Source organism: Mesitornis unicolor, unplaced genomic scaffold (genome assembly GCF_000695765.1).
Source record: "Mesitornis unicolor isolate BGI_N332 unplaced genomic scaffold, ASM69576v1 scaffold48574, whole genome shotgun sequence".
NCBI lineage: Eukaryota > Metazoa > Chordata > Aves > Mesitornithiformes > Mesitornithidae > Mesitornis > Mesitornis unicolor.
The window spans coordinates 6,817-33,274 of NW_010183102.1; the positions used below are offsets into that span (position 1 = coordinate 6,817).

General features: G+C 44.0%; 1 protein-coding gene across 1 annotated transcript in view; it reads right to left on the reverse strand.

The window, feature by feature from the left end:
- Positions 1-26,458, reverse strand: part of LOC104540240 (unconventional myosin-X-like) — a gene marked incomplete at both ends in the record, with an annotated part of 47,647 nt that overhangs the window by 5,378 nt on the left and 15,811 nt on the right. The window contains 15 exon segments of the mRNA XM_010183994.1: positions 5,153-5,267; positions 6,079-6,203; positions 7,143-7,223; positions 7,922-8,030; positions 9,457-9,539; positions 10,435-10,503; positions 13,620-13,712; positions 14,155-14,221; positions 16,373-16,473; positions 17,189-17,335; positions 21,069-21,187; positions 22,060-22,189; positions 23,132-23,235; positions 24,873-24,957; positions 25,581-25,594. Coding sequence (XP_010182296.1) covers positions 5,153-5,267; positions 6,079-6,203; positions 7,143-7,223; positions 7,922-8,030; positions 9,457-9,539; positions 10,435-10,503; positions 13,620-13,712; positions 14,155-14,221; positions 16,373-16,473; positions 17,189-17,335; positions 21,069-21,187; positions 22,060-22,189; positions 23,132-23,235; positions 24,873-24,957; positions 25,581-25,594 — 1,442 coding nt within the window.

Sequence of the window (26,458 nt, forward strand, 5' to 3'; positions counted from 1 at the left end):
GCATGTATTGAGGGACACTGAGCCCCAGTGGGAGAGGTCTCCAAGTATTACTGGTTGCACTCCAGTGTCTAGTATCTTCATTCTCAAGCATCTTCCATCACCTGTATTTCAAACCTCTGCTCGGTGCTAAATGCTTGTGTGAGGGATGACAGTGCTATCCTGGAGACAAAAGGACTAAGATACAAGCAAGATAACGGCATGTCTACAGGAATTATGCTGACATACCTGTGCTACTTTAACTCAGCTGCCTCGTATTATGTTAGCTCAGGGTTCAGCACAAATTGCTGAAATAAATGCTTTGCTTTTGAGGTGAACTGCAGCCTGCATGGAGCTCCCCAGCACTGTGGGTACACTCTAGCAGCACCCAACCTAAAGTTGGCTAAGGAAAAGTTCTTACGAGCTGCAGTCACAGCAGCAACTGCCATATGGCCGTGCTCGTGTGACCTGCTGCCTGACATTGGCCAATTCCCTGCCTGACATTGGCTAAATTGCTGCCAGGACCAGCAGCAGAACAGACGGCACTAGGAAAGTGCTGCCCCACTTGTTAAAGCGCTGTCGTGAACACAGGCTGTGAGCTGACACACATCAACATGCAGAACTACATGAATCAGTAAAAACTCTTTACAAATGCATTGGAATTGTTTGGCTATGCTGAGGGGCCAGAGGGATGTTCAGAGATTTGAACAGTCATTTAATCCAGTGTTCGGCACAAACTCTCCCTCTCCCCACTCACTTCCCCTTATGTTGCTGTATACCTTACCTTCCACCGCTGCTGTTGGCCTGCTCACTTATTTAGGCTCTTTTTTACCCCTGCAATGACTACCATGTACTGAAACCTCTCCCTGAGTTAGTACCCATTGCCAGTGGCTTCCCTGGACTCAAATTTCTCCTGGGCAGCCATTTCCATTAAGACAGCCTTAAGAAATCAGCTGTTTTGTAATGATTAAGTCACTGTGGGTAGCCTTAAAAGAAGGTTCATTATCAAGGTACTGCCAACCATGAAGTTGGCATCCTTCCCTGCAAAGTTGTACATCCACTCCCTCTGTCAACTCAACAGTCTTTTAAAGACTTCTTTGAGGCAGGGATTGCTCATTCCAGAACCAAGCAGCAATTACCCATTTCAAGAATGCAACCAGCAAAACACCGTCTCAGTCCATTATCTTCATCAAATTGCAAAAATATTCAGCCCATCAGTATTTTGCTAGCAAGCATAGACTTAGCTGTGCCAGTAAGGAGGGGGGAAAAACCTAACTTTGAGGCATGCAGAGTTCAACAACACCCAACCCTAATCCTATAGGGTCTTCTATATATGCTTGAGTGAGGGGTTAATCTCAAATAACGTAACAACATGTAGTTATAAGCTGCTGCCATTTTAAGGGACTTTTTTAGGCTCCTGTAGATGACAAGGCAGGGTAAAATGTATTCAAATCCAGAAATATTTTGGATGCCTTGCGGAAATAACTTGGAAGGTGACCGTTTCTTTATCGTAATTCTTAGTCACTTTCTGAAAACATGCAATCACTTTCATCTGAGGAAGGAATGATTAAACAAAACATACAAGGTTACTTCTGTCATATCTGCGCCTATTAGACACTGGCCAAGTTTTCAACCTCAATGCCACACCACAATGCTCCTTTCACAACCTCAGTGCCTGCGTGCACCATCAGTGCCACAGTGAACACGTTATGTGGAGATCAGCAGACACAAATGTAACTGTGTGTGCACCCATGTGTACGTAAGTGGGATCATATGATGGGTCACTGTGACCTGGATACCAAACAGCCTACAGAAACCTCTTCCTTCAAACTGGGCCTGCAAAACAGCAGGTTGAAATGTGGAGTTACTGCTTTCCAACAGCAGGGATTACTTCCATACCAGCCTTTGGAAATCTGTGTTGTGGGTATGGGCAAGTATGGCAGAAGGCCCAGGTGCATTGAGGAAAGGGGCACTGATGCTGCTGCTTCATCCCAGCACATCCCCAGTGAAGATGAGGGCACCTCAGCACAAGCTCTTCCATCATCACACTGCTTCTTTGCATCTAAGCCCTCATCTCTGCCATGCCACCGGATAAAACCTGCCTTATATACATTAATACCTCTTATAAACATTAATTTGACAATTGCCAGCACAGCAGCTGCTCTATTCTTAATGAAAAACACAAAGATCATCCTGCCCTTCCTCCCCTGTTTCCTTTCCCAAGCTTCACAATCCCCTGCACTAATTCACAGAGACTTTTCCTTCCTCCTCCAAACAATTGCTAGGGTTATAATTATTCTTCCATTCATTTTGCAGGAAGTATTCCCCCTTCTATAAGCTTTGCTCTTCACCCACCCCTTATACTTCTTCCTAGGTTACATCCTCATTGGCCTGTTCCACCTTTTTCAGTAGCTGCTCCCAGCTCCATAAGCCAAGGTTGGTTTTCACCTGGTGGTGGGAATCCCTGCCTGGGTACCCAGAGCTGCACCTGTAGCAGAAGTGGCGGAAGTGCAGTCTAAGTGGCAGCAAGGGCACACATGGGACTTCCTCTCCAGAACAACAACCTCAGCTGTAGCTGCAGTTCACCCTTACCTGAAAGACTCTGGAAAAATTAAGGCTCTTTTCTTCATCGACCCACATACTCCAGGTCTGTGTTACCTTGCACCAGCTAAAACATGAATGCAAAGCACTCTGTAATCCAAAACTCCAGCACAACAGCTGGATACAGGCAGCAGGGAAAGGATTACCAGGAAGCACCACTGCTCTGCATGGCCTTACCTTGGCATCTGCTTTCCTAGGGGCAGGCTTTCTGGAGGTACTGTTACAGAGCTGCAAGGGGGGTCTCCAAGGAAGCAATGAAGTGGCTTTGCCACCATCTGAGCATGGGAAAGGAGGTCAAGCAACTCAGCTGAAGAACGAAATGAAAGGGCAATGCCGACAGCACTTTGGAGTAGCTAGGGACTGTCCAGCCACTCAGCATGGCAGCAAGGGTGGGACAGGCCAGGGCAGCCTAGGAGTGATATATTCCTCACAATAAATAGAGCTGCTCCCCTCTACCAGGACACACACATCTAATCCAAACCCTGCTGAATGTAAAATAACTTCTACAACCAAACAAGATGGCTCAACTGCTTCCCAACTCCTTTCAGTTTTCCTTCTCAGTCACAAAGAAATAGAGAGATACAAAGACTGCCATTCTTAATAATTTCCTTCTTCCCACAATACTCAGACTCGACAGCCACCAGTGCCCTAGCAGACAGCCTGCCGTTTACCAACATGCCGCATACAGCTCTTCAACCAAGTCTTAGTTTATAGGACAGGACCATTCAAAAAAATTACATTAGAGTACATGCAGTGTTTCGGCAAAATGCAACACATTTTGTTTGCCACAATTTACCACCTATATTGTTTTTCCAAAAGTATTTTTTTGTGCAGGTCAAGGAGTGAGTGAAGACAGAGAGACTCAGTCCTTCAGGATGCACTGAGGACTGAAGAGAAAGGGATCCTATTGCTGCCAGGGGCTCAAAGCAGCCTGGCTTTCCTGCTTGTTGTCAGTCTGTTGTAATCCCTGGACTCAAGCTATATAGCTTATAACCTTTTATACTCTAAAGATGAGTATGTGCATGTGAGTTTGGTCCTCACATGCATTTCCCTGCTGCCATCTCGTGTCATGCTAGAAAGAAAGTTCAAACTCCGTGTTTACCAGCTCTAACCACCCCTTTCTAAAGCTTCCCAGGCACAAGCAGCTCTGCAACACACACTCACTCCACACTAAAGTGCTGTGAGGCTGGCAGTCACCCAAGCAGTGTGGGTTATCTAGGGACAAGAATGACTGAAATGGTTCCTGGTTTGCAGGGGCCAGTGAGGAGACACCAGATTCCCAAATCAAAGATGGGGAACGCTTTAATCACAGAGCAGAAATACATCTAAGTGATAAAACCTTCTTTCTTGAACAGAGACAGAGGCATGTGAAGGAAAACTTCAGGTTAAGACATCTCTTTCCCACAGCAATGGCCAGTGGTTTCCTTGGTTGTCACACAGAGTTCATAGGCCAGGCTACCAACTGGGCTACCACCACTCCTCTAAGAAGGGGAGAGATCCCACTCTCTAAGAAATATTATAGTCTATCCACACATTAAGAAATGATTGCTCAAAGCAACAAATATAATTATCTGATTTCCTGGACAAATTCAATGTGAATATCCATTAGAATAATTTCCAGTTCCGTTGTGACCCTGGAAATATTCTGAACTACTTTTTTGAAGGCCTCAGGGCAAAATTTTTTTTAAAGTTGCTTTGATGGACCACCATCTGCTCTGGATACAGAGTGCATACCATCTTGGTATATTCGTTGAAGAATTTACTGGAGTATGTGAAAAGTTGTGATAGAGATGGTTTCCCACTCCCCGGTTTCTACAGCGATATACTTCACAACACTCACATCTGTTTCTGTGGGAAGCTGTCTCAAAGCTTGAAAAAATTCAGGCTGAAACACCTAGCTCCCTCCCCATTAAATGAAAGATAATCATACATTTCCAGCTGGATGTCTGGAGAAAAAACAACAAAAACAAAAACAAAAACCTAACCCCAAAAATCCAGACTATACCAGACAAGACAGAAGTGTTGAACATTCACCAAAACAGAAGCAAAATCTGAATTATGCAAGTGGGGAGAAGCGTTTGGGTACCTTTTCCTAGAAAATGTAAGCTAGCATCTGGGCTAACAGCTGAGCTTCAAAGCACAAGGCTGTCATACATCTGGTGATCTAGCTACCTCTTCACAGTTTAGAAATATCCCAAGCAGCAGCTCATTGCCTCCTGTAAGAATTCTGGTTAGCCAAGCAGAGCGAAATATCTGGCACTAGAGGCAAGAATGAATGGCACACACATACGATGACATCCATGCTTGTTCTTCCTGGAGCCTTAAATTGAATCAGACACAACAAAATCAATCTGGCTTGGTCAATGAGGAGTACAGACAAAATCAAAAAGCCTTCTACATCTCTAGGTACATAACATGGGAAATATTTGAGATGCCACAGGTCAGTGCCATAGTCCAGAGTATTTAAATGGTCATCACTACTTTGTCCTTTCTCCTGCCTTGAATCTCACCAGGCGCAATCGCAGCCCCTTGCAGCTGGAACAAAGCCATCCCTTGCCCCACACGGATGAAGTACCTTGGTTTTACCCAACTGCCAATCTCTCTTGCTGCTGTCATAGGTCTGAAGAAAGCCTGCACATACAGCTTTGCTGTTGACTGAGAAACTTGGCCCCTTCACAAGCATCTTGTACCTAAGAACCAAAGAAAATCTCATGAGATTATGTATGATAGTCACCTGCCCCCCCCAGCCTCAATCTTGTAACTCTAATTATCCTCCTCCCATTAGTCCTTCTTCCTCTGGGACCTCCCTTCTTTGTCTTTGCCTTCCAATCTGAAAATTTCCATCCCCCAACCTTTATCTGTTCCTACCACACTGGCAATTATTGTTGCAATCCCAGTAATAAAATACAAACTCCACAGCATTTTTCAGTAAAGAACAACTATCTTTCTGAAACATGTGCTTTCATGAGACACAAGTTACTTTGTTTAGTATAGGGGTGGCATTTAATGCTCTAAGAGACAAAGGAAGCAATGTTCAATGGTCCCTTCCACCCCTAAACTTCAAGAAATCCTTTTGATGCAGCTAATTAAGAGAAATAATCTCCTTTTCCAATATTAGTCATCAACTGTACAGTCCACTAAAGTTGCTTCACCCTGCTAGATTAAAGGTTTTAAGATTGATATTTTCTTTTTACGTATTACGAACAGCTGGGTTTCACAGCATCACACAAACAAATCTGTGGCAAAGCTACAATAAAAAAAAATTTAATGGACTGTCTGGCTATTTTTCCATTCTGACTTTTACCCTAATGGCAAGACTCTAAAAGGACTTCAAATCAGTGTATGAACTTCAAATCAGTGTATGATATGGGCAATAAGGGCATGGTTAGAAAAACATCCCACAAATTATCCATATCAGTAACAGCAGTTATAGAGGGAACAAACATACAGGATCATATACCTCGGGGCTGTTACAGCATGTGGTACAATGAGAGCAATTACCTGCTGAGAAAGTCCTGGAAAAGGCGCCGTATAGGGAAACCTGCTCTCCGAACTTTCACTGTCTCCAGCATCCCTGAGTACCGGAGCTGATTCAGCACTACATCGGGACTGAAGAGGTTTGGTGCCTACATCACGATCCAGATTCAAAAACAAGTAAGAATAGAGACAGAATAAGTGTTGATCTTGGTATTACTTCTTTGCTGACTTGAACAGTGACTGCTTCTCTGAGCACAGACAGGTACTGGTTGTAGATCTGTTTCTCTGTAGAGAGCCTGAATAGCTGGGCATGCCAGGTGAATAGGGGGGAGTTTGAGTCAAGGGGAAAGCAACCACACAACACTGCACGGTGCAGAAAAAGGGATGAGAGGGAATTGGGCAGAGCCTGGAAAAAAACAGTCTGCTGACTGCTGTCATAGTTGGATCATGGCAGCAAAGCAATGATCTAATGCACTAACACAAGCAAAATGCAGAATTCTGACTCAGTTCTCTTTGCGGTCTCTCTGCAGTCAAACTGGAGACAAACTGCAGAAGTGTTTTCTGGCATAAACCCCCAGTAGGCTTTCCTCTGCCATATCATACACGGTTTCAAAATGATCAGTTACACAAAGAAATGATCAGTTCAGAGCTCCCCCCCCAATCTAGTTAGTAGCATAGCCTCCTGACACAATTCACAATAGCCAGCCTGTCTCCAAGCACTGTGACTTGCTCATGAAGCATCCACCTCCTCTGCCTCAGAGCCAGGGATCTGCAGGAGACACTTCCTACTGCACAGGCCCTGCATTCCACAACAAATTGTCCACAGCAACCACAAACAGGAGCGATGGCTTCTTCTACCACAGCTCTGGGCTCTACACAAGCCTGGTTCAGCTTGCAGGCTTCACAAGCACATCAAGAGGTGGGAATGGCTACATCATATCATACTCAGCATGCAGTCTTTTCATCTGATTACCAGGAGAAGGGAATATATCTCCTCAACTATAAAACAACTGAAAGGAAAAAAGGAAGGTAAAGAGTAACTGCATGCTTGTGTCGCATGCATACATTTTGCTGGAAGACAGACTTGCCTTTTCTGTATTTGGTTTGATGCAGCGGATGAAGAATGGGTTGGAAGTACTAAGCGTGGCCATCAGGGAATGGAGAGAATCCTAAAAAGCAGCAAGACAAAACCCAGAGGATCAGTCACTACAGAGGGAACGGGGCTACATTTGATGCAATGGGGTCTTCATGCAGCCCTCTCATTCCTAATGTCCTTTGACTCTGCCTACCAAAACTTCAGTAACCCAGGAGATCCCTTCCTGTCCAAAACACCCACGCAGTTAGTTTACTCTAACACCATTTACATGGCCATCCTTGTTCTCAGAGCTGTAGAGCTGATGTGAGTTATTTTTACAAGCCTTTCAAACTTTAAATATATGAAACAAAAAATGTGAAACTACCAGAAGGTTTGCAGATTATCTAGGGGGTGAGATTCATACCTGCAAGGTCCCCCCTATAAGGTTTTACTGGAATTGCCACTATACCTGTAAAAGATGTGGCCTAAAAGGACACATGCACTTAGCTGAAACATCAAACCAATATGAAAGATCAAAGAACCTCAAGAACTTCATACAGTTAGCAAAGTATTCTTTTCCTCTGCCACCCTGCTCAGTCTTAGCATCTCACATTTCACACCAGACAGAAATCCTTGGGGCAGCGGCACTGTCTTTTTTTAGCGCTACAACATTCTTGCACATTTTCAGTGCTGGACACAAAACAAGGATGAATGACTCCTCTTGGCTGCAGGCCTCACTTTACCCATCTGCTCCTCCTCAGAAGCCTCCTGCTCTCTTGGAAAACATCCTACCCTGAACTGAGAACTGACAGTTGGTCTGCGCCTCTGGGTGCCCATCCTCAGTGTCTCTTCACTGCAACGACTGCAGACTCTTTCAAAGAGGTCATAGATGAAGTCCAGCCTAAGGGAGAAGAGTTAAAGAACATGTAAGACACCCACCATCTGGGAGAAGATGGCTCTCATTCTCAGCTGCTGCCCTGTTCCAGTGTGAAACACCTCATTTTTATCCCTGCTGTGCCTGCAGAGTGGCTGCAGGAGGTGGCTCAGTTGGGCACGTCAGTGAGGAAATTAATTCTTTCCATGTGGCTGCCCAGACCCCATGGGCTGCCCTGTAGGCCACACTCGGCAGCAAAGGCAGAAACCCCATCTCACGCTGTCAAGCAGGAAGTTACGCAAAGGAAGATCTCCATTCTGCACTCCTTAGGACACCCCCTCGAAGTACATGCCCCATGACTTGCTCAAGCAATTGCAACCACAGCCCTTCTGTGGCCAGAGGACTTCTAGAGTCACCCTCAGTGTAGGTCAGCTCTGGGGAATCTTCCGCTGTTTTGCCACTCCTTGGACAGTGGTGCTGGTCCTTACAAAGTGGCAGAAAGTTCTCCAGCACTTCTTGTGCCAGTTTATTGTTATGACTGCTTCCAGCAGAATTTCCCTTTCCGGCTTGTTGAAAAACCCTGAGTCCTTCTATTATGCTGGACAATCACGACCACAATTCTGGCTTCAAGCCCTGTGTAAAATGTTCCCCAGATGCCACTGTCCAAGTAAGGCAGCTATGAGCAGCCCATACCCTCAGCTCCCTCAGGTTGTTTCAAGGCTGCTCGCAGGGCAAACTCTGCAGCAAGCTTCAGAGAAGATGCAGTTCTGAAACAGTCTCATCAGGCAGGAGCCCAAAGGCAATACATGGACTGTGGTAAAAAAGGCACGTGGTAGAGTTGCTACTCAAAAACTTCAAGGGTCCACCATGTTATTAAATGCTTCTCTCCTTCTGCTAAGGCCCCACCTCTGCCTTCCAGACCTTGATCAAGGTCAAAGTCAGCTCACTTCTCTAGGGTCATGTTGCATCACTGGGATATAGTATTAGGGGTCATGCCCGGTCCCACAGTGAGGACTCATTCTGGCTCAGGATGAGGACGGAAGCTCTCCACTAACAAGCAGGCTGAAGAACAAGCAGCCTCTGCAAAAAAGTTGGCATTGTACAGCATGCCAAAGAGCCTTGACTCATTCAGGGGCAAATCTGTCATTGTTGGGACACAGAGGTAAGAGGAAGAAGAGGAAAGGGAGAAGAGAGAAGGGAGAAAACTAGCATTGCCTGGAGAGACTTCTGTCATGCTTTCATATCTCTTTCAAAACTGGGACAAGAAGAGTACTGATTAAATCTGTGCATCATCTGACTTTTCCAGCTCTCCTTTCTTTTGCCAGGACACTTAAGCACAAAGAAGAATGATAAAGAATGATGCATGATGCTCAGACAAAAGCAATGACTTTCCTTGATCTGGTTATTACATGAATGTGGCTTAAGCCTCCTCACAAGCACAAAGGGGCCATACCTGCTGTCTTTCAACATATTTAAAATGTCATCTCGAAAGGTGTCTCTGTTCTTCTCCAGGAAGCCTCTCACATCATATAGCACCTGCAACACAGACAGAGCCACTAGAAAGTGCAGTACAAATCATTAAGCACTTCAACATTAACACGCCAAGGCACAAGACCTTCAGCAGAGTTACACAGAGGTGCTTCAGGCATGTGCCAAGACCCAAACTTATGGGGTCAAAGAGCTCCAGACCTCTGCAGTTACTGGCAAGAAAGTGACTTTTAGCCCTTAATCAAAACAAAACAAAACAAAACAAAACAAAACAACAACAACAACAACAACAAAACCCACCAAAAAAACTCCAAGCAACATCTGCAGAGATTTGCCTGAGGGGTGTGTGTGTGGGGGAATCCTCTGCAAGGTGTGGAGTAACCATTCAGTTGAGGAAATACCGACTATGCCACCCAGGGCCCTGACCTCCCAACCACTGGTGCTCAGCAGAGACAATACCAGGAGGGGGTTAGCCCTTCTTTAGTGTGCAGGTGCCCTTCTTTGACACACCTCAATCTGCTCCCTATCTCTCCACAACAAAGAGCAGCACTTAACCATGAAGGCTTGGAGACCTTTTCCTTTTTGCAATAGGTATTTAGCATTTTCCCCTCCTCCCCAAAAGTCAGTTTTTCCATGTGAGTTTTACTTTGGGTTTTGTTTGTTTGTGGATGTCCAAGAAAAGACAACATGAATAACAGAAGTAAGGAGGAGTTTATTCCCCAAACCAAAAGTTACCTGAGAAACTCAAATATTCAAGCTGGACAATGTATTACTGGAGAATTATGTGCTATTTTAAGCCCATCACATTCCCTGCACTCTGGTACAGGGCACTAACTGTGCAGAAACACACAGCTGTGAGAGATACTCCTGATTTCTGGAATCTAAAAATCCAGGACCTCAAGCACAAGTGCGAGCATCTCACAGACACGCCATGAACACCTACCTCCCCAGCGTAATGTCGTATGCCAAACTGATGGTCTGTTACCCGAGGCTTCACATAGTATTGGTTGCTCTGAAATAGAAGAAAAAAAAGTCTTCTTATAATGCCAAAGCAAGAATCAATAGGGTCAGTCAGGAACTCTGCCATGACTATGACAATGCTGGGATGGGCAAGGACTTCAGCTCTTGCAGACCACATCTGCTGCAGTTATCTGCAGCTACATTACAAACATGTTATTCCAATAAGATGGAAAAATCCAACCCTTCAAGGCATTCCTCATGTGAGCAAGGGCTTGCAGAATCAAGGTTGGGCAGGCATGCCATGGATGAAATGTTAATTCTTGCATATCTGACACCTGAGGAGACTGCGCTCTACACAAACCACGTGGTGTAGAACACAGGATCAGGATACAGGGAAGATGGCAGCCTTGCAGAACACCTACACGTCTTCTTTGTTAGAGGAAATACCATACCAATCTCCTGTCTTCCTCTGTATTTCATCTTTCTTTGTACCTCTCTTCCCTTTTTTCAATATTCATTTTTCCTTTCTCTTACTAGCTGTTCTACTCTCATTTTCCCCCTCCTTTCTTTGTTCTATGAAAATCATTAACTATGTAAGAACAACCCTGAGACCAATGGTCTATCCAGCTGAGTTTTTGCCTCCAGCAGTGGCTCTGTAGGGTAGAGTAAGAACAAGGAAAAGTAAACGATACTTTCATCCTAATACTCTCTCAAACTCCCAATTATTTTCATGAGGTCTGCTTAACTAGTAACCCCCAGTGGATTTCTCTTTGAAACTTGCTCACTCCTCACCTGAACCCATGCAGACAAATTTACATTTATCTACACTGCTTTTCATCCTCATTTTACAACAAAATCAGTCTCGTAAGGCCCCTTACAGTCCAGTCCTGCCCTGTGAACCATCAGAAAACTGCCACCTCAGTCTTACACCGGACAGTCTTACAGGCCTCCCTCCATTGAGGTAACTGACCATTTATATTCTGTGAATTTACCCAATAGTGAAATAAGGATTACAGGCCTCTAATTTCCTAGAATACTTTCCAAAAATTAAAATAATTTCCCACCTTCTCAGATACAAGTACTAAGAAAACTTTAAGTGAGATGTTGTGCAGTATTATCAGTAATCCAGCTCTTTCATCTTCAGGTTCTCTTGGCAGTGTTCAGTGGATGGCTTCTGACCCTGATAATTTGTTACTGTTATTGAAGACCTTTTCTTTGCCTTTTTTCCTTTTCATATTGATCCTACTTATTTGCTATTCCCTTTCCCTAATCCAGTCATCTTTTTCCAGCCACAAACTTCCCTCTCTCCCACTCCAGACATGACTGTTACTGACTCTCATGTGGACTGGCACCCTCCTCTCCCCCTTTACCAAGTCCTTATATTTCATCCATGCTTACAACACTTCTGGTTCCTTCCCCCATATCCCCTATTACTCCTCTCCCCACTTGTATCAGAAGTCATATTCTCTTAAATCCCAGCTCTGTGCCTTTCCTCCTTAAGCCTATTGCAGTGCACAGAAAACAAAGAGAAGAGGGCTTGTTCTCTTATATCCTTCAGGCTTTCCAGCAATGCTGGCTGAAGGCTTTCCAGTTCTCTTCCAGCCAGCACTAGAGACTTTAACACTTTCACCTTCAAAAAATGCAAACCCTAGAGCACCATCTACTTCATCATTTCTCCCTGCACTCAACAACTCAGCCTCTTCCATCTCTCGTAAGCTCCCTAGAGTTCCACGTTAACTGCTATCCCCTCAAAGCAGACAGAGGTGACTATGAACAGCTTAATGAAAAGGCTACTCAATGCACAGAAATCACCAGAAATAGCAACCAAAATGTTGTGGGCCATAAAGGAATGCAAAATAATGCTGACAGTCTCATGCTGCTGTACAATAAACCACAGGTACCTGCTTACCAAGGGAACTGCATTCTGGTCTGATTATTTATCTCAGAAAAGAATAGAGAAAAGATGTAGAAGAATTCAGAGACAAACAGCAGAAAAAGATAGGAGCTTAAAAATTTCTCCATTTGGAGACAAACTGAAGAGGTTGGCACAGTTCAGAAAGAAAATTTGAAACAAATGAAGTATTAAAAATATTCATACGTTCTGTATTAAAAGTTAACAAAATATCAACAACAATAAAATAGGTAAGTCAGGCATTCTCATAGACCGTGACCTAAAATACAAGGGAAAGCTACAGCGGACTAAATTGAAGGCATCAATTTAAGCCTAAAGAAAGGAAATATTTCCACAAAACTATGTGTAAGTAGCCAACCAGAAGTCATTGCTACTGTATCCAGTTCATAGTTGTTATTACTAGCAGAGTTAGATGCAAATATGAAAAAATGAGAACATCTGCATCTATGCCAATTCAAAAAAAACGCTGGCTAAAGAAGACAAATGTGTATGTTTTCAGCTTGGATGAAGCCTGAATTAGGGGATCAGGAAACATATTAGCTGACAATGTTCTTTGTAAACTAGTAAATTATTCTGTAAGTCCCTGCTACAGGGTTTCATTTGCTTTGTTTTCAGTCTGTTTACTTTTAAGATCAGAGTGTTGGCTGTACCAGAGACAGGGTAAGAGACTGTCACAGTGATCTCACTGTGGTTTCTGTGTCCCCAGGATAACTTTCTGACCTGCACAAAAAAGCCCTTCTACCCGTGTCCAGAATACAATAAAGAGGGGGAAATAATTTAATTAATTAGGAACAATAAAAGAGCTTTCATTAAAAGTCATGAGGCAAAAGCCATCCCCAGCCCAAGGAGACAGAGATTTGACGTGCTCTGGAGCAGACTCCTGTGAGTCAGCTGGCAAGAGAAACCCATGCACACTGTGCAGCCACATCCTGTGCCTGGGGTGCTGCCTCATGTCCCGTCACAGACCAGCAGAACCTGGCCTCCAACCCATGCTACAAATTCAAATCTCCTCTTCCCACAGACTGTGGAATGCACACTCCCTCTCTCTGTGTGCACAAGAGACCATTTGCAGGTTTCTTCACATACTACTTTTGTTCAGTGCAGCCTTATTAAACACTCAGAGGTTTGGGATAAGGCATTTAAATTTCCTGCACAAAGCACATACTTTGCATCAACAAAACCTTCACTTTCAGTTTTGAAATGCTGATGGGACTAACATACTGATCATTTGCCTGCCGGGTTATTTTCTTACTTACCATATGCTGGCTGTGAAGTTTTTCCAGAAGGGTGTTGTCTGTGCCTTTGGGGAATCGACTCTCTTCATTCACCAAAGCCAGGAGACCCAGTTTCTACAGCCATACAAGAGACAGGCTTTTACAGTCAGCAAAAGCTCTAACTGCACAGCACCAAGCCAAGAACTGGAGATCTGGACAGCACATTGAGCAATAATCCCAGAGTTATACCCAGCAAAGCTCAAGCTGAAAGCAGAATTCTGGCCAGTCAATGCATTCAGCAAGCAGAATGTTAGTGAAGATTATTTATTTTAAAAATCACATTTCCTTAAATGTTGCTCCCTGTCTAAAACTCCGACACCCTCCCTAAGCTTAATTTCAACAATGAAAAGAGATCTGCTTTCTTGAGCTGGCACTATGGCTAGAACAGCTCATACAATGGGAAGAGGATCTAAGCAACTACTTGCTGTTTTTAAAAACAAGAAACCCCAGGGAAGGTCTTAAGACAAACAGCAGTCCTCATTGTGATCCCTGAAAACTGTCACAGATAACTGCTCACCTTCTCGATAAGGTCCAGGCACTCAGCATTATCCATCCAGTCAATGGCTTCCCAGTTTATCCCTTCCCTGACAGTCAAGAACAAACAGAATAAAGATGTGAAATGCAAGATCCAGTGCCCTGAGGTGCAGAACAGAAGTAGCTGAGCATGGCAGCTGTCCCAGGACTCAAGATGATGTGCACAAATTAGGCTTTGCCATGGCTGAGGAAAAAGAACAGGACGCACAATGCACTGCTAGAACAAAGAGACAGAAGTAGGAGACAGTCTTTCTTATCCATCCCAGTGATTTAGACTGATGCTTATCTTGTAGTCACTAAGCAAATTTCACACCAAGCTCTATGAAATAGTTGCTCTCAGTTGCTCTTTTGGGAGTGATGAGCATCAGCCCAAGTGGTGGTGATGATGGACAGTTTGCTACAAGAGTCAACTGCTGACCCACCGACCTGGAAAGCAGGCCTGAAGCCAACTGCCAGGAGAGTGAACCACAGTTCATAGGTCCACAAGAAGAAGAGACAGGAACAACTTTTCAGGGAGACTTTTGAAGAGGACAACACAGATAAGCTTTGGCCTGACATGCAGGGGACCTACAGAGTGGCCCTGCATCTTTCAGAATGGGAGCTGATGTAGGTACAAGCAGTGCAGTTAGTGTGCTTTGAAAATGATCCATTAAATTCTGTAAATCTATGCTGAGTTTTCCCCTTTTTACCACACTCCCATAATACAGGCTGTTTCTGTTTTCAGAATTGAGAGAAGCTGGGGAATAACTTGCTCAGGAATCCAAGGAAGACTACAGGCTATGTGTGAAGCTACTTCCTGACATACTGACACAGACACCTCGCAGGCACAGGCTGATGTTTTGAAGATAGTGAAGCTGTTGTCTACAAACTCTTTCAGCCTTGGCTTCGTACTTTCATGTTCAAAGCATTTAGAAACCTGTGGGCAACAGCAGGAAGCAACAAACTGGAATAATTTCTGAAGAATGGAAAGAACTATCTATGCCCCACAGGAAACAGAGTACCTTATCCACTTAATGACAAAAAATATCAGGTCACAGTGTTTCAGAAGTCTGCAGCAATGGGTGTCAGAGAGACCATACATTTTTACAGAGAGACTTATTGGCTTCTTTCTAAGAGCAAGAAATCCTTCCAGAATTGAAGGGAGCAAAGTTTTCTGAAACAAATCAAATCAAGTTGTCTCTAGTGCCACAGACCTCTTGTCTAATCGAATTATGAAATACTCAGAGCAACTTACTAAACCTGAGGAAGCAGAGCTGATACTGTGAAAGATGAGCTTTAATCACGTCACCCTAGAATAACGTGATGAGTAGACAATACTAAAATTCTCTTGTTCTTTCCAAAGTTCAGCCACAGAACTTCAACTCCTATGTAATCATCAGGAAAAAGTCTTTTGTCACGATGATACCATACCATTCTTAACACAAGCTTCCTGCAATGGTGGAATTGGCCTGAGAAGTGAGTGCACAAATAGCCTTGCAGTTTTGTAATCCTTAGAATTTCATGAATTGCCTATTCAACTGTCTCCCTTTACAAGGCTGTTCTCATTTGCCCTCACTGACCCTATTCAATTGCTTCATTCACAAACATAAAGGCTTCTGTTTCAGAGCAAGAACTGAAGTATTTGTCTAGCAGCCTTCTCTAGAAGGAGAAATACTCTAGAACATCCCAGGTACTTCACAAAATACAATCCAGCGTGAAGCCCACAGAAGAGAAACAGCTGTGCAGAAGGTCCCATGTTCTTTAAGCTCAGGAAACAGCCCAATTTAAATCTCCTTGCTGAGGAAAGATTCCTTTTCACAGCACAGGACTCTCTAGGACAGAAAGAGCTGTCGGATATCTATTCTTCTATCTTTAGGAATTTTAATTTTTGCACACTAGGATTCCACCTGCATAGCAACACCACTACCTTAGGCAAATCAGTACTGAAGTCAGTAATAAGGCCAGTGACTGTGTTTTAATAGGTTAAAATCCTCCCATTCAGCTGAGAAAGAAGGGAATTTGTACTTTCTAAATACTACAGGGGAAAAAGCTTTTGCTTGGAGACAAGTGATGTATGCTGGCAAAGCTGTCTTCTTACAGAGACACATCCACAGTCCAGGTTGCACAAAGGCCTAGCTGCCTCTCCTGCCTTAGTGGAGGAATGATGTCCTCTGTTCTGCCCCCCATGAAAGCAGTAGGGGGCCATTCCCTCCATTTGTCACCTGTTGTACTCCAGCTGCTCCAAGGAGAAGATGTGTTTGTTGAAATACTCTTGGAGTTTCTCATTTGCATAGTTAATGTTAAACTGCTCAAAACGGTTCACCTGTAAGAAGAAACAAAGGTTATAAAACTTAACATTCTTGTCTCTGGGCTCTAGAAAAACCTGTAACAACGATGGGGAAGGTGCTAGGCACAAAATAAAGCCTGAGAGCATAGAGGCAAGGAGTGTCAGATGGACATGAGGGGGACAGTATGTGGAGGTCCATTAGGAGAACACTTTTGTAGCTCATGCAAGGTTAGTTCAGTAGGCCTAAGGTAGTAAAGGATGCTAAGGCAATCACATTTTTCCCCTTCTTAGTAAGAAAGAAATATAATTCCCCAAGTGTTAGGTGACTGGGCTTTCTCTTCTGTGAAACAGATATCTGAGTGGTCACTATATGGCTGTTCATCCCTCATCAGTTGCAATCAGAAGCATTACACACAGGATTCTCAACAAAAAGCAAAACAGATGTAAACAACAATGTGCATGTAGGAGTTTGATATTTAATTTGTATACGAGTCAAAAATTCAGTATTACCTATCACAGCACATCTGCTTAGGGTCTGTGTCACAAACCAGACTTTGAACATCAGCCTATATGAATACAAGCAGCAGAAATGGGCAGCTGAATATATCTTGCTGATCCCAGAGGGAAGTGGTAGTGGAGAAATCACAGAATGCCCTATGCTAACCTAAACAGGATACAAACATACCAAAATTCCTTCCTATATGCACTGACATCTCCAAAACCAACCCACACTGCAAAAGAAAATCCTGACCTGAAAGTTCTCGAAGCCAAAGATATCCAGGATGCCCACAGACTTAAAGTTTTCCTTGCCTTTGATCTTCGTATTAATCTTGTTAATGAGCCATGAAAAACACTGGGAATACAGCGCCATAGACAGGGAGTCCCTGGAGTCAGCTGCCTGTAAATGCAGAGAGAAAAAACAAGTCACAGGGAGAAAAGCAGGCATAAGGGGTACCATGAATCTCTATGGGACTTCAGGTTCCTCCACTCCTCTTTAGATGTCTCAGCATCTGTACTGGTTGTGCATGGTGCAGTATTTATATGTACAGTCAACATTCAAGTTTGCAAATAGCCCATCCACACACAGGTGTACCATGCCTGACCTTTAGGTAACTGAACTCGAGAGACTGAAGGAAGTAGCAAAATCCTTGACACCTTTTGGAACAAGTGCTGGGGCAGGGAAGGTCACAAAATACATCATGACTGAGTCCGCAGCAGTCATTTGCATCACCTGAGCCAACATTTGCAGTGACAGACAAGGTGTCTCGGTTCAGTACTCCCAGCAGGGCTGTCAAATGCGTGTCCACTCAGTTCTTCAAAAACCGGTAGGGCAAGATTTAATAGAGTATTCTGTCACCAAGTTAGCCTCAAAAATCCTCTCTCCAAAGCTTTCCTGCAAACAGCATTATCTTAATGGAAGCCAGGGTAGGCTGTCCAACAGCCAGGACACATGCCCAGAAAAGCATGGGTTGAGAGACCCTTCTGGAACTGACCCAACATCCCATGCAGTGATCATAACAAAGTGTCACAGGTGGAAAAAAGAATCTGAATTGTGATCAACAGCAGGCAGTAGGTAATTGAGTGCATGTAAGCATGTGGATGAATGTCTGAAATTGAACTTTTGAAATCTCATGCAAAAGCCTGCTACTTGATTGCTGTAAGATTTTATAACACTTGGACTAAACAAAAGTGGCCTGCCCCAAACCCTCTAATTAATAAAAAGACATGAGCCAGAACCACAAATTAAGAGGCTGATCACATGCTGTCCTGCACATACACTATTTAGACTAGGAAATCAGGGCTTAAGATTCTGGAAAGACAAGGAGGCCAGAAATAAGGATTCCCAAAAATATGATCCCAGAGAGTAGAAAAGGGGCTAGGAAAGAAGGTGGCAAAGGTCTTGGCTGGAAAAAAAAAAAAGATGCTGGAAGTGGGACAAGATCCTGGAGATCAGAGACATATGGAGACAAATGTCAGGGTATGCCCAAGGACTGGCTAGCAGTTCCTGGGACTGATGACTACAAGGAGCTACACAACATGAACCAACACAACCTTCTGCCTGACGCTCCTGGACAAGCAGCAATCTCTCTACTGGAATAGATGTTGGCACGTAGCGAATGTGATGCTGAGGGGTGAGTGAGAAAGTATGTGAAATAATCAAATAGGGTAAAAGCTACAATCTTGTCATGTCATAAACCACAGTATCTAGATCAATTACAGGCTGCTTACTGTGTCTTGGCTGTGACACCAGGGTAATGCCTTCAGTGGGCCTAACCAGCAATGCACCCTAAATGCACCCTTACTCTCTTCAGTTTTACAAGCTTGACTAACACAACCTCTCCTGCTCTGCTTTGCTAATGGCACAAACCAACTGCCTCTGAATCATCCCAGCCCCTCTCAGCAAGCGTCTGAGGCCCAGCCTGCAAGACCCTCCTTTTCACCCTGTCTCACTGTTTGTCTTCTTTCTCTTCCTGGGTAGTATCTCCACTACAGGAGCCCAAGGCCTAGGACACACAACAACCTCCCTTCTCCACAGAAGAGAACATTTCAAAACGTGGGCACACACACCTTTTCTGGTTAGTTCTCTCCATCAGATGGTCTGTCTTATTAGTTGGGGCTAAGAATGCCCTCAAGGCCATGCCTCTGTAGTGTCTCTGGCTACACAGTAAGTTGGACTCATTTTCCAGGAACAGGACCTCCCCAGCCAGCTGTAAGCAAAGCCACTTTCCCCACAATATGGTTCAAATGAGATTCTCAAAGGCTCCTTTCATCCTCCAAGCTTTGCCCTCCTTCAGGCCAGTTCATCCATTCAGCCCACTGAAATGTCAAAGCTCAGACAGGCGACGAGTTCATTACACAATGAGAAATCCCTGGCAGCTCTATCGATGCGCTCCCGCAACAACAAGTGGCAAGAGGTGGGCACAGTACACGGAGGCTTCAGTGGGAACAGTCCTTACAGATCCAGTGTTCAGTGCCACAGGCCCATCTAGTGAAGACAGCTATGCAGCAGCATCCACTTGCTACAGCCATTTTATTGCAGGCTTCGTACTTCATTGGGCTGCAAGCAGCAAGTGTGGGGTCTAACATGCACAAATGTCAGGAATGGCTGCACTATCAGGGAAAGCTCTGTTCAGGGAGACTCTTGTAAATCCTACAACTGTTGCTTTGGGAGTGTATGGAGCATCTCTGGCATTATTTGCTATCCATCTTTATGCACTGATATAGAAAGATGTGGCTTATTTAGGACAGACAGCTGAGAAGAGAAGCTATGGTACTGGATATTGAGGATATCTACCACAAGCTACAAGCTGAAAAATAATTTTTGCACAATATCACTGCAAAGAAAGGTCACAGACTATGAAAAAAGATACCATTTATTAAAGGTAAAGCGTAGTTCGTGATATATTAGTAAGTGTGTTTGCAGCAAGAAAAGAAGCGACTAGTCTTGCTGTAATGAGCACTGCTGAAACTTCAGCTTGAATACAGTGTTCAGGTATAGGCACTCCACTTCTTGAAAGATGTGGGAAAACAGAGACAAAAGAAGAAGAAGAGGAGATTTAGAAAATTACTCAAAAGAAAACATTGAAGGAACTAGATTATTTAGCTTAGAAAAGAGAACACCACGTGAAAAATTTCATAGAAGCGGAAGCTTATAAGGTGGACAGCTGGGATGTCAAAGGTAATATAAATATGAGGAAAATCTTTCCAGCTCTAGACTCCACTGCAGCTAGAGCTGGATACTTAAAGAGGCTGTGAAATTCCTTCCATGGGAAATCTGAGGGAAAGTTAGACAGACATCCGTTAGAGAGAGCCTAGTAACTCTGGTTTCACTTCCAATGTAGGGGTTAGATTGATAACCCTCTGCAGTCTGTGCCAGCACAAGATTTCCATTACAGATGTTCATTTTGCTGTAACATGTTTCTTCCATCTTAGTAGTATTATTCCTTGTTTCCCAGTGTCTTGCATTTTATTAATGACAGAAGATTTCCTACAGTTATCTGTGCATGGACCTAAAACACCAAGAGTGCCCTCAAGTGATCAGCAACACCACAAGTTCAAGTTAATAAGCACAACACTGTAATGAACCACAGAGAAATGTAACAGATAAGCAGGCCTGCTTCAGCATGCAGTACAGGTTCAGAAGGTAAGAACTACATATCTGTTTATCTGGTCCTCCTTTGTGGTTGTATGGATACACAAAGAAGTTCCATGGGGTAACAACCTACAATCTCCAGGATGTTTTGTGGTAACTGTGTGCAAGCTTTTATCTTCCAGTAAATGCAGCATAATCTGGGAGTTCTGCAAGGTGAAAGCATGCACACATGCAATTACCACAAAGCATCTGATGTACCTTCTGCATGACACAAGCGTGACCAATCCCTGGTGAGTGAAGGTGACTTAAAACCAGTATTGTACATTGCCATTTGCAAGTGAACTCCCCTGTAAAGCCTAACAAACAAAGTCAACACTGGGACCTGAACTACCAATAAGGGCAAAATACTTGAGGACACAGCTGAGCACCTAGGGGGTGTAAGAGGAAATGCTAAACTTGAATGGATGATACAAGAGGGAGATAGAGGGCCTGGAAATGCAGAAGTGGCAGAAGCAGTAGCATACACCAGGACACTTACCTGTTCCACAGTGAGAGGGGAGCTGATCTCTTCCCCACGCAGAATCATGGACCTCTGTGTCAGTACTTCGGAAAGCTGGAAGGCGTCTAAGCCCAGGAGGTCGCTGGCAATGTTCAGCACTAAGAACAAAGGAAGGACACACATTTTTTTCTCCCACATGGATCCCCATCACGCATGGGGGATCCATGTTCTGCAGCTCAGTGAGGAAATCCCAGGGACTCTTACAAGGCAAGTGACTAAGCTCCAGCACAAAACGCATTCCTCTTTACTTAATTCTCTTTGGCATACCCAAAGCTGTAAGCTCATGTATCCAGTCCAAGGCAGGAGCAGCACCCATTATGGCCACAGTCAGACACTCGTACAAGTCAGCCTTTCTGCTGACAACAGGAAGAGCAAAGAGTGTAGAGCTCAGCACCAGCAAAATATTTATTGAATGAGAAGCAATGTTTTCCTAAAGGCACAATGGTGCAGTCTGAGAGTAGGACTGCTAAACTTGGTCGTCAAGAAGAGAGATAATTAACTGAAGTCCTGAAGCAAGCACTTGTAATATATACTTATTGCTTCTGTCTCTTTAGGGATTCACTTCACCAGACCAGCTCAGATTGGATAACTGTAACAGAGTGCACACCAGCAGATGCTTCAAAGGAAGATGTGAGAAAGTCTGTAACAGACTACTTTTATCTCAAACTCCTTCCTTTTCCTATTTCTTCCTGCTCTTTCAATGCCAAAAAGAAACTGTGAGACTGTGGACTCAGCCTGAGAGTATTCAGGAAAACATATGGATCACAGGGCCACAACCCAACCAAATCATACTGTTGCTCTGGAGCCACACATCCTGTGGCAATGCTTTTGCAGGGCTAAACTGCAGAGAACCTGCTGGCAAAGGCACTGCAGATCAGCATAGCAGAGGGAGAAATGACAGCAGAGTGGGCTTTACTGGGGGCCTTACGTGACTTTGCATGGTCTACCAAGTTGCTAGGGTCCCACTTACCTGCTTTCGTTGTAATCTGGGCCCCGCCAGCTGTCATGAATTCAATGTTTCCCAAATGAAGTGTGCCAGAAAGAAGTTTGAAGATGTCTCTGATTTCTTCAGTGCTGAAGTCCACCACCTTCATGGCAGTCTATGCAAAACCATACACCTAATGTTAGCTGTACATACAGCCACAGTACAGTGCAACCCTCATACTCATGCCCAGCCTGTATAAGGTATAAAACTCAGAATTATAATCATCATGAATTGAAGTGAAATGGGATGGCACGGCCCCTCTCTCAGCTATACATCTGTCAGTGATCTTCACTGTCTCCCATTCTCTCCTACATTTACTGACTTTGAGAGGCAGGACCTAGTTTTCATGCATTTGCCCTGTAGTTCCCTTCTTTCCTCCAGGCATCTCCTCAGCTGAAGTACAAATGCCATGTCACCACTGAAACCTCTGCTACACAGGAGACATTTCCTTCCCTTAAATCACACCTAAGCAGGAGCAGTTGAAATCCCAAGCTGACTCCTCTCACCTTGCCTCTCTGGTTTCACCTACATTATTAAAGACCTCAGGATGATAACCTCTTACCAAACAAAACATGAATTGCATATTCATCATGCTAAACCCATAACCTCTGGTAAAGTTACGGATGTCTATTGAAATCAGTGTGGTATTTCAGAGTATGCCATTCACACAGGTGATACAACTCTACCCCTCTTCTGGAGAACACTACCTTCAGATCAAACTGGTCCCCTTCTCATGGTCAAGGCGAGGTTTCCTGCATCAGGCCATCTAGAGGGCTCCCATGAACCATTACAGGGTGGGAGTTCATGCTGCCCGAAGTCTCCATCATTCTAAATTATTATTCATCCTCGACTGTTTCCCAAATTCCGCCATTTCTGTACATTAATCTTCAAGACTTGTTTTTACCATAAACAGGTAATGCTGAGTTTCAGACACTTTGAACACCAAATTTTGGCTTAGCACAAATCAAGTCTGCCCGTGACATCTAGAACCTGCAGCATGTTTAGCCCATGAGGTTGTGCCCAGAAGAAGTTCAGGAGGAGTTAAGACAGGACTCACCATGACCTTACTGAACATTTCTCCATCGTTCAGGTTCTCATCAGTCACACAACCAGACTGGTTCAAGTAGTGATAAGTCTCTGGCTCAGAGAGGGAAAGGCTCTCTGCAACAGAGGAAGAAAAGGTAGGGAAGAGAAAGACAACAGTTTGTTTAGCAATCAGCCTATTCATTCTGTGATCCTGGTCCCCCAAAACAGTGTGTATGTTACCATAGGGAGCGTTAATCTGAACAGACTCCATATCCCTCAAAAGCCACACCTAGACAGTGAATGGACTGGGGAAAGGGAAGAGGAGGGTGTGCAGTAACAAAGCTTGCAGATGGTATGCAAAATTATTTAGGACAGTCAAATCCCAAGCTGCAGAGTCACAGAAGAATGTTTCAATACTGAATTTACTCAGAAAAACAAATAAAACACATGAAGATTAAATTCAATCTCATAAAGTGTACAGAAAAACAGTCTTAATATACACATACAGTAATGGCCTCTAAATTAGGTATCACCACTTGAGACAGAGTTCAGAGAGCCACAGTATGTTTTCTGAAGACATCATCTCTGTGCTGAGCAGCAGTCAAAAACTGAACACTTCAGTTCTGAACTAAAACTTCAGTTTTAGAAGGAACACAGAACTAAACATAAAACCAGAAATAGGTCTCTGTACATATCTGTACCTCAACCACATCTTAAATCCTATCTGCAGGTTTGATCTGCCATTTCAAAAAGGATAGAGGAGAACTAAAAGATCTATGGAGGAAGGAGACAAGGATGATCAAGAGCCAGAAACACACTACAGACTGGGTAAGTGAAGCAGCCTGGGATGCCAGCTTGGAAAGGGAGATGAGGAAGAATAGCAGAGATCTGCTGAAGAGATTAATCTGTTTTGTAAGCTTTCCCCAAGTACTTGCTGATACTCAAGGTTCCTATTCTTTTCCCTTGTTTTGGATGGATCTCTGAATTGACCTACGTGGACATTTCTGCATGAACTCCCTGGAATTGAAGCCCTGCTCCTTTACACTCTGTCAGGCCCAGTTCTTCCATCTGATTATTCTGACACACAAAGCCCTAATGAAATTCCCCAGTCCCTCAAAACCAGAGTGCAACCGTAACATGTTCCTGCCCACCTACCTGATCTCTTCAGCAAGACCATCGGTGCTCAGCAGTGCTCATGGCCAGTACACACAAACACTGTCAAGGGAGTGCTGCACTGCAAAGATTATTTTTCCACAGCCTGCAGCTGCCACTTTCTCTGCATGTCCTCTTCCAGACCCACCTCTCCCTTCCCCAGGTACAGAGCTATAAAACCTTTGTTCAGATACTAGACTTGTTTTGACTCTAGCCCTGCCACTACACCACTGGTCTTTTTAAATGTTCTTTCCCATTACCTATACTGAAGATTTGTTGTAAAAGATTTGTTGTTCAACCTTTGAACTCCTCAAATAGCTCCCATCAGCATCTGAACCAAGACTCTCTACCCTTCCTTTGCTTCTAGCCAGTTTCATTACCTCATCACTTTGCACAGCCTTTTTCCTCCAGCTCAGAATGTCTGAAATGTCTTTTCTCATATAGCATCTCTGTCATCCTCAGCCTCTTTCTCTCACTCCCCTGTTTCCCATGAAATCACCATATGGCCTTCAAGAAAAAGTTATATATCAAGTACCTGAAATATCTATGCTCTAACTTACACCTGGTTCACACGCTGGACTGGAAAGAGGACAGAGCCATATCCCAGAAAACGAAATTACCTTTCTGCTCCCCACTCACACCAGCTAGCAGAGCATAAAAGATGTGGTAATTCCTCTCTCCGGGGTTCTGGTGTACCACTCTGTTCTGAAACAAAGAACACAGGAGTAGCCAGTAGAAAGGGATTGCACTTGTGGTTGCAAAGGCAAAGAGAAGACCAGGATACAGGTAAATCTCCAGAGCCAATGTACAAGAGGAGGTTCTTCTAGTTTAGTGGTGGTGTCTAAATAAGCTCTACATCAAGCTCTTGTGTGGCTGTGCAGCTGAGCACATACAGACCTCTCTGAGCTCACTGAACCTTGTCGGTTCTGGCCCTGCTCCTCAGTGAGTTCCCAAGTCCAAAGTAAACGACATCAGAGCAGAGATGTCTGCATTTGGAGTTGTATCCCCATATTCCTCTCTATGGAACTGAGTTTCCAGGTACTTGTTCTCTCTCCCCTTCCCCTTGGTAAACAGCTTTTTTCATGGAGTCCCTCTGTAATGCACAGAGTTTATCAAAGACAGGAGAACAGGCTCTGATAGATATAGAAGAAACATTGTTCCTCCACCATCCTCTTCCTTAGCTGGGACAGTGGCGGTAGTAACACCTAAACAGCTCATGTCTATGTGCTGTGATGGAGGAAGCGTTGTCTGGCACGTGAAGATCTGGTACTGGCTCACCATGCTATGAGGAACAGGCTCATCCTGCAGTCAGTAGAGATTATACCTACCTTTTCCAGTAAATCTGAACAGAATGTTAAGGAGAAAACATTCAAATTACATATGCATATATATCCTGATGACTAGCAAGAATCTTCTAGACACACTGGGATGAACCCTGTAACAAGCAACAAACATTAAATAAATGACACTTTGGAAAGTGGACAAAGAGCAGTCCCAAACATCATCCGAGATCCTCCTCTCTACTCTTTGTCTAAGGAGGTATTATGTGCCAATGAGATATTTAAAAGGGCAGAGTCAGATAGAGCATAGGACCTGCACAGTCGAGAGGAAACCAAACAAAGGATGAGCCTCATTAGGGACACCTAGAAAGATTAGAGAGGCCGCTCTAATCTGAAAGTCTGTATTGCATACAGCAAATCTTGCATCAGTTCTCATTGCTTCTGCAAGAGACCACTGTCTTTAATCTACCAACAGCACAAAGAGCAGAGACTAAACAATCCAAGCCTGTTATTTACAACAGTAGTAAATTCATCTGGCTGCCACTCCAGTGGAAATTGGTGTGGTTTGCAGTCATCAGCAGCTTTGAACATCAGCAGCAAAAAATGTACCTAGGGCAGCTTTAGCTGCCTCATGTAGACAAAAGATATGTCAAAGCCTTTGGGAAAGGGGTACATGGGAATACAGGGAAGAAAGTGGTCACGGCATAACATAATTCTACTGTATCCAGTCGTCCTTTTTCTTACTGTCACTGGAACAGGCTCCCCAAGGAAGTGGTCACAGCACCAAGCCTGTCAGAGTTCAAGGAGCATCTGGACAATGCTATTATTCATATGATTTAGTTTTAGGTAGTCCTGTGAGGAGCAGGGAGTTGGACTCGATGCTCCTTATGGGTCTGTTCCAACTTGAGCTATTCTATGATCAGGGT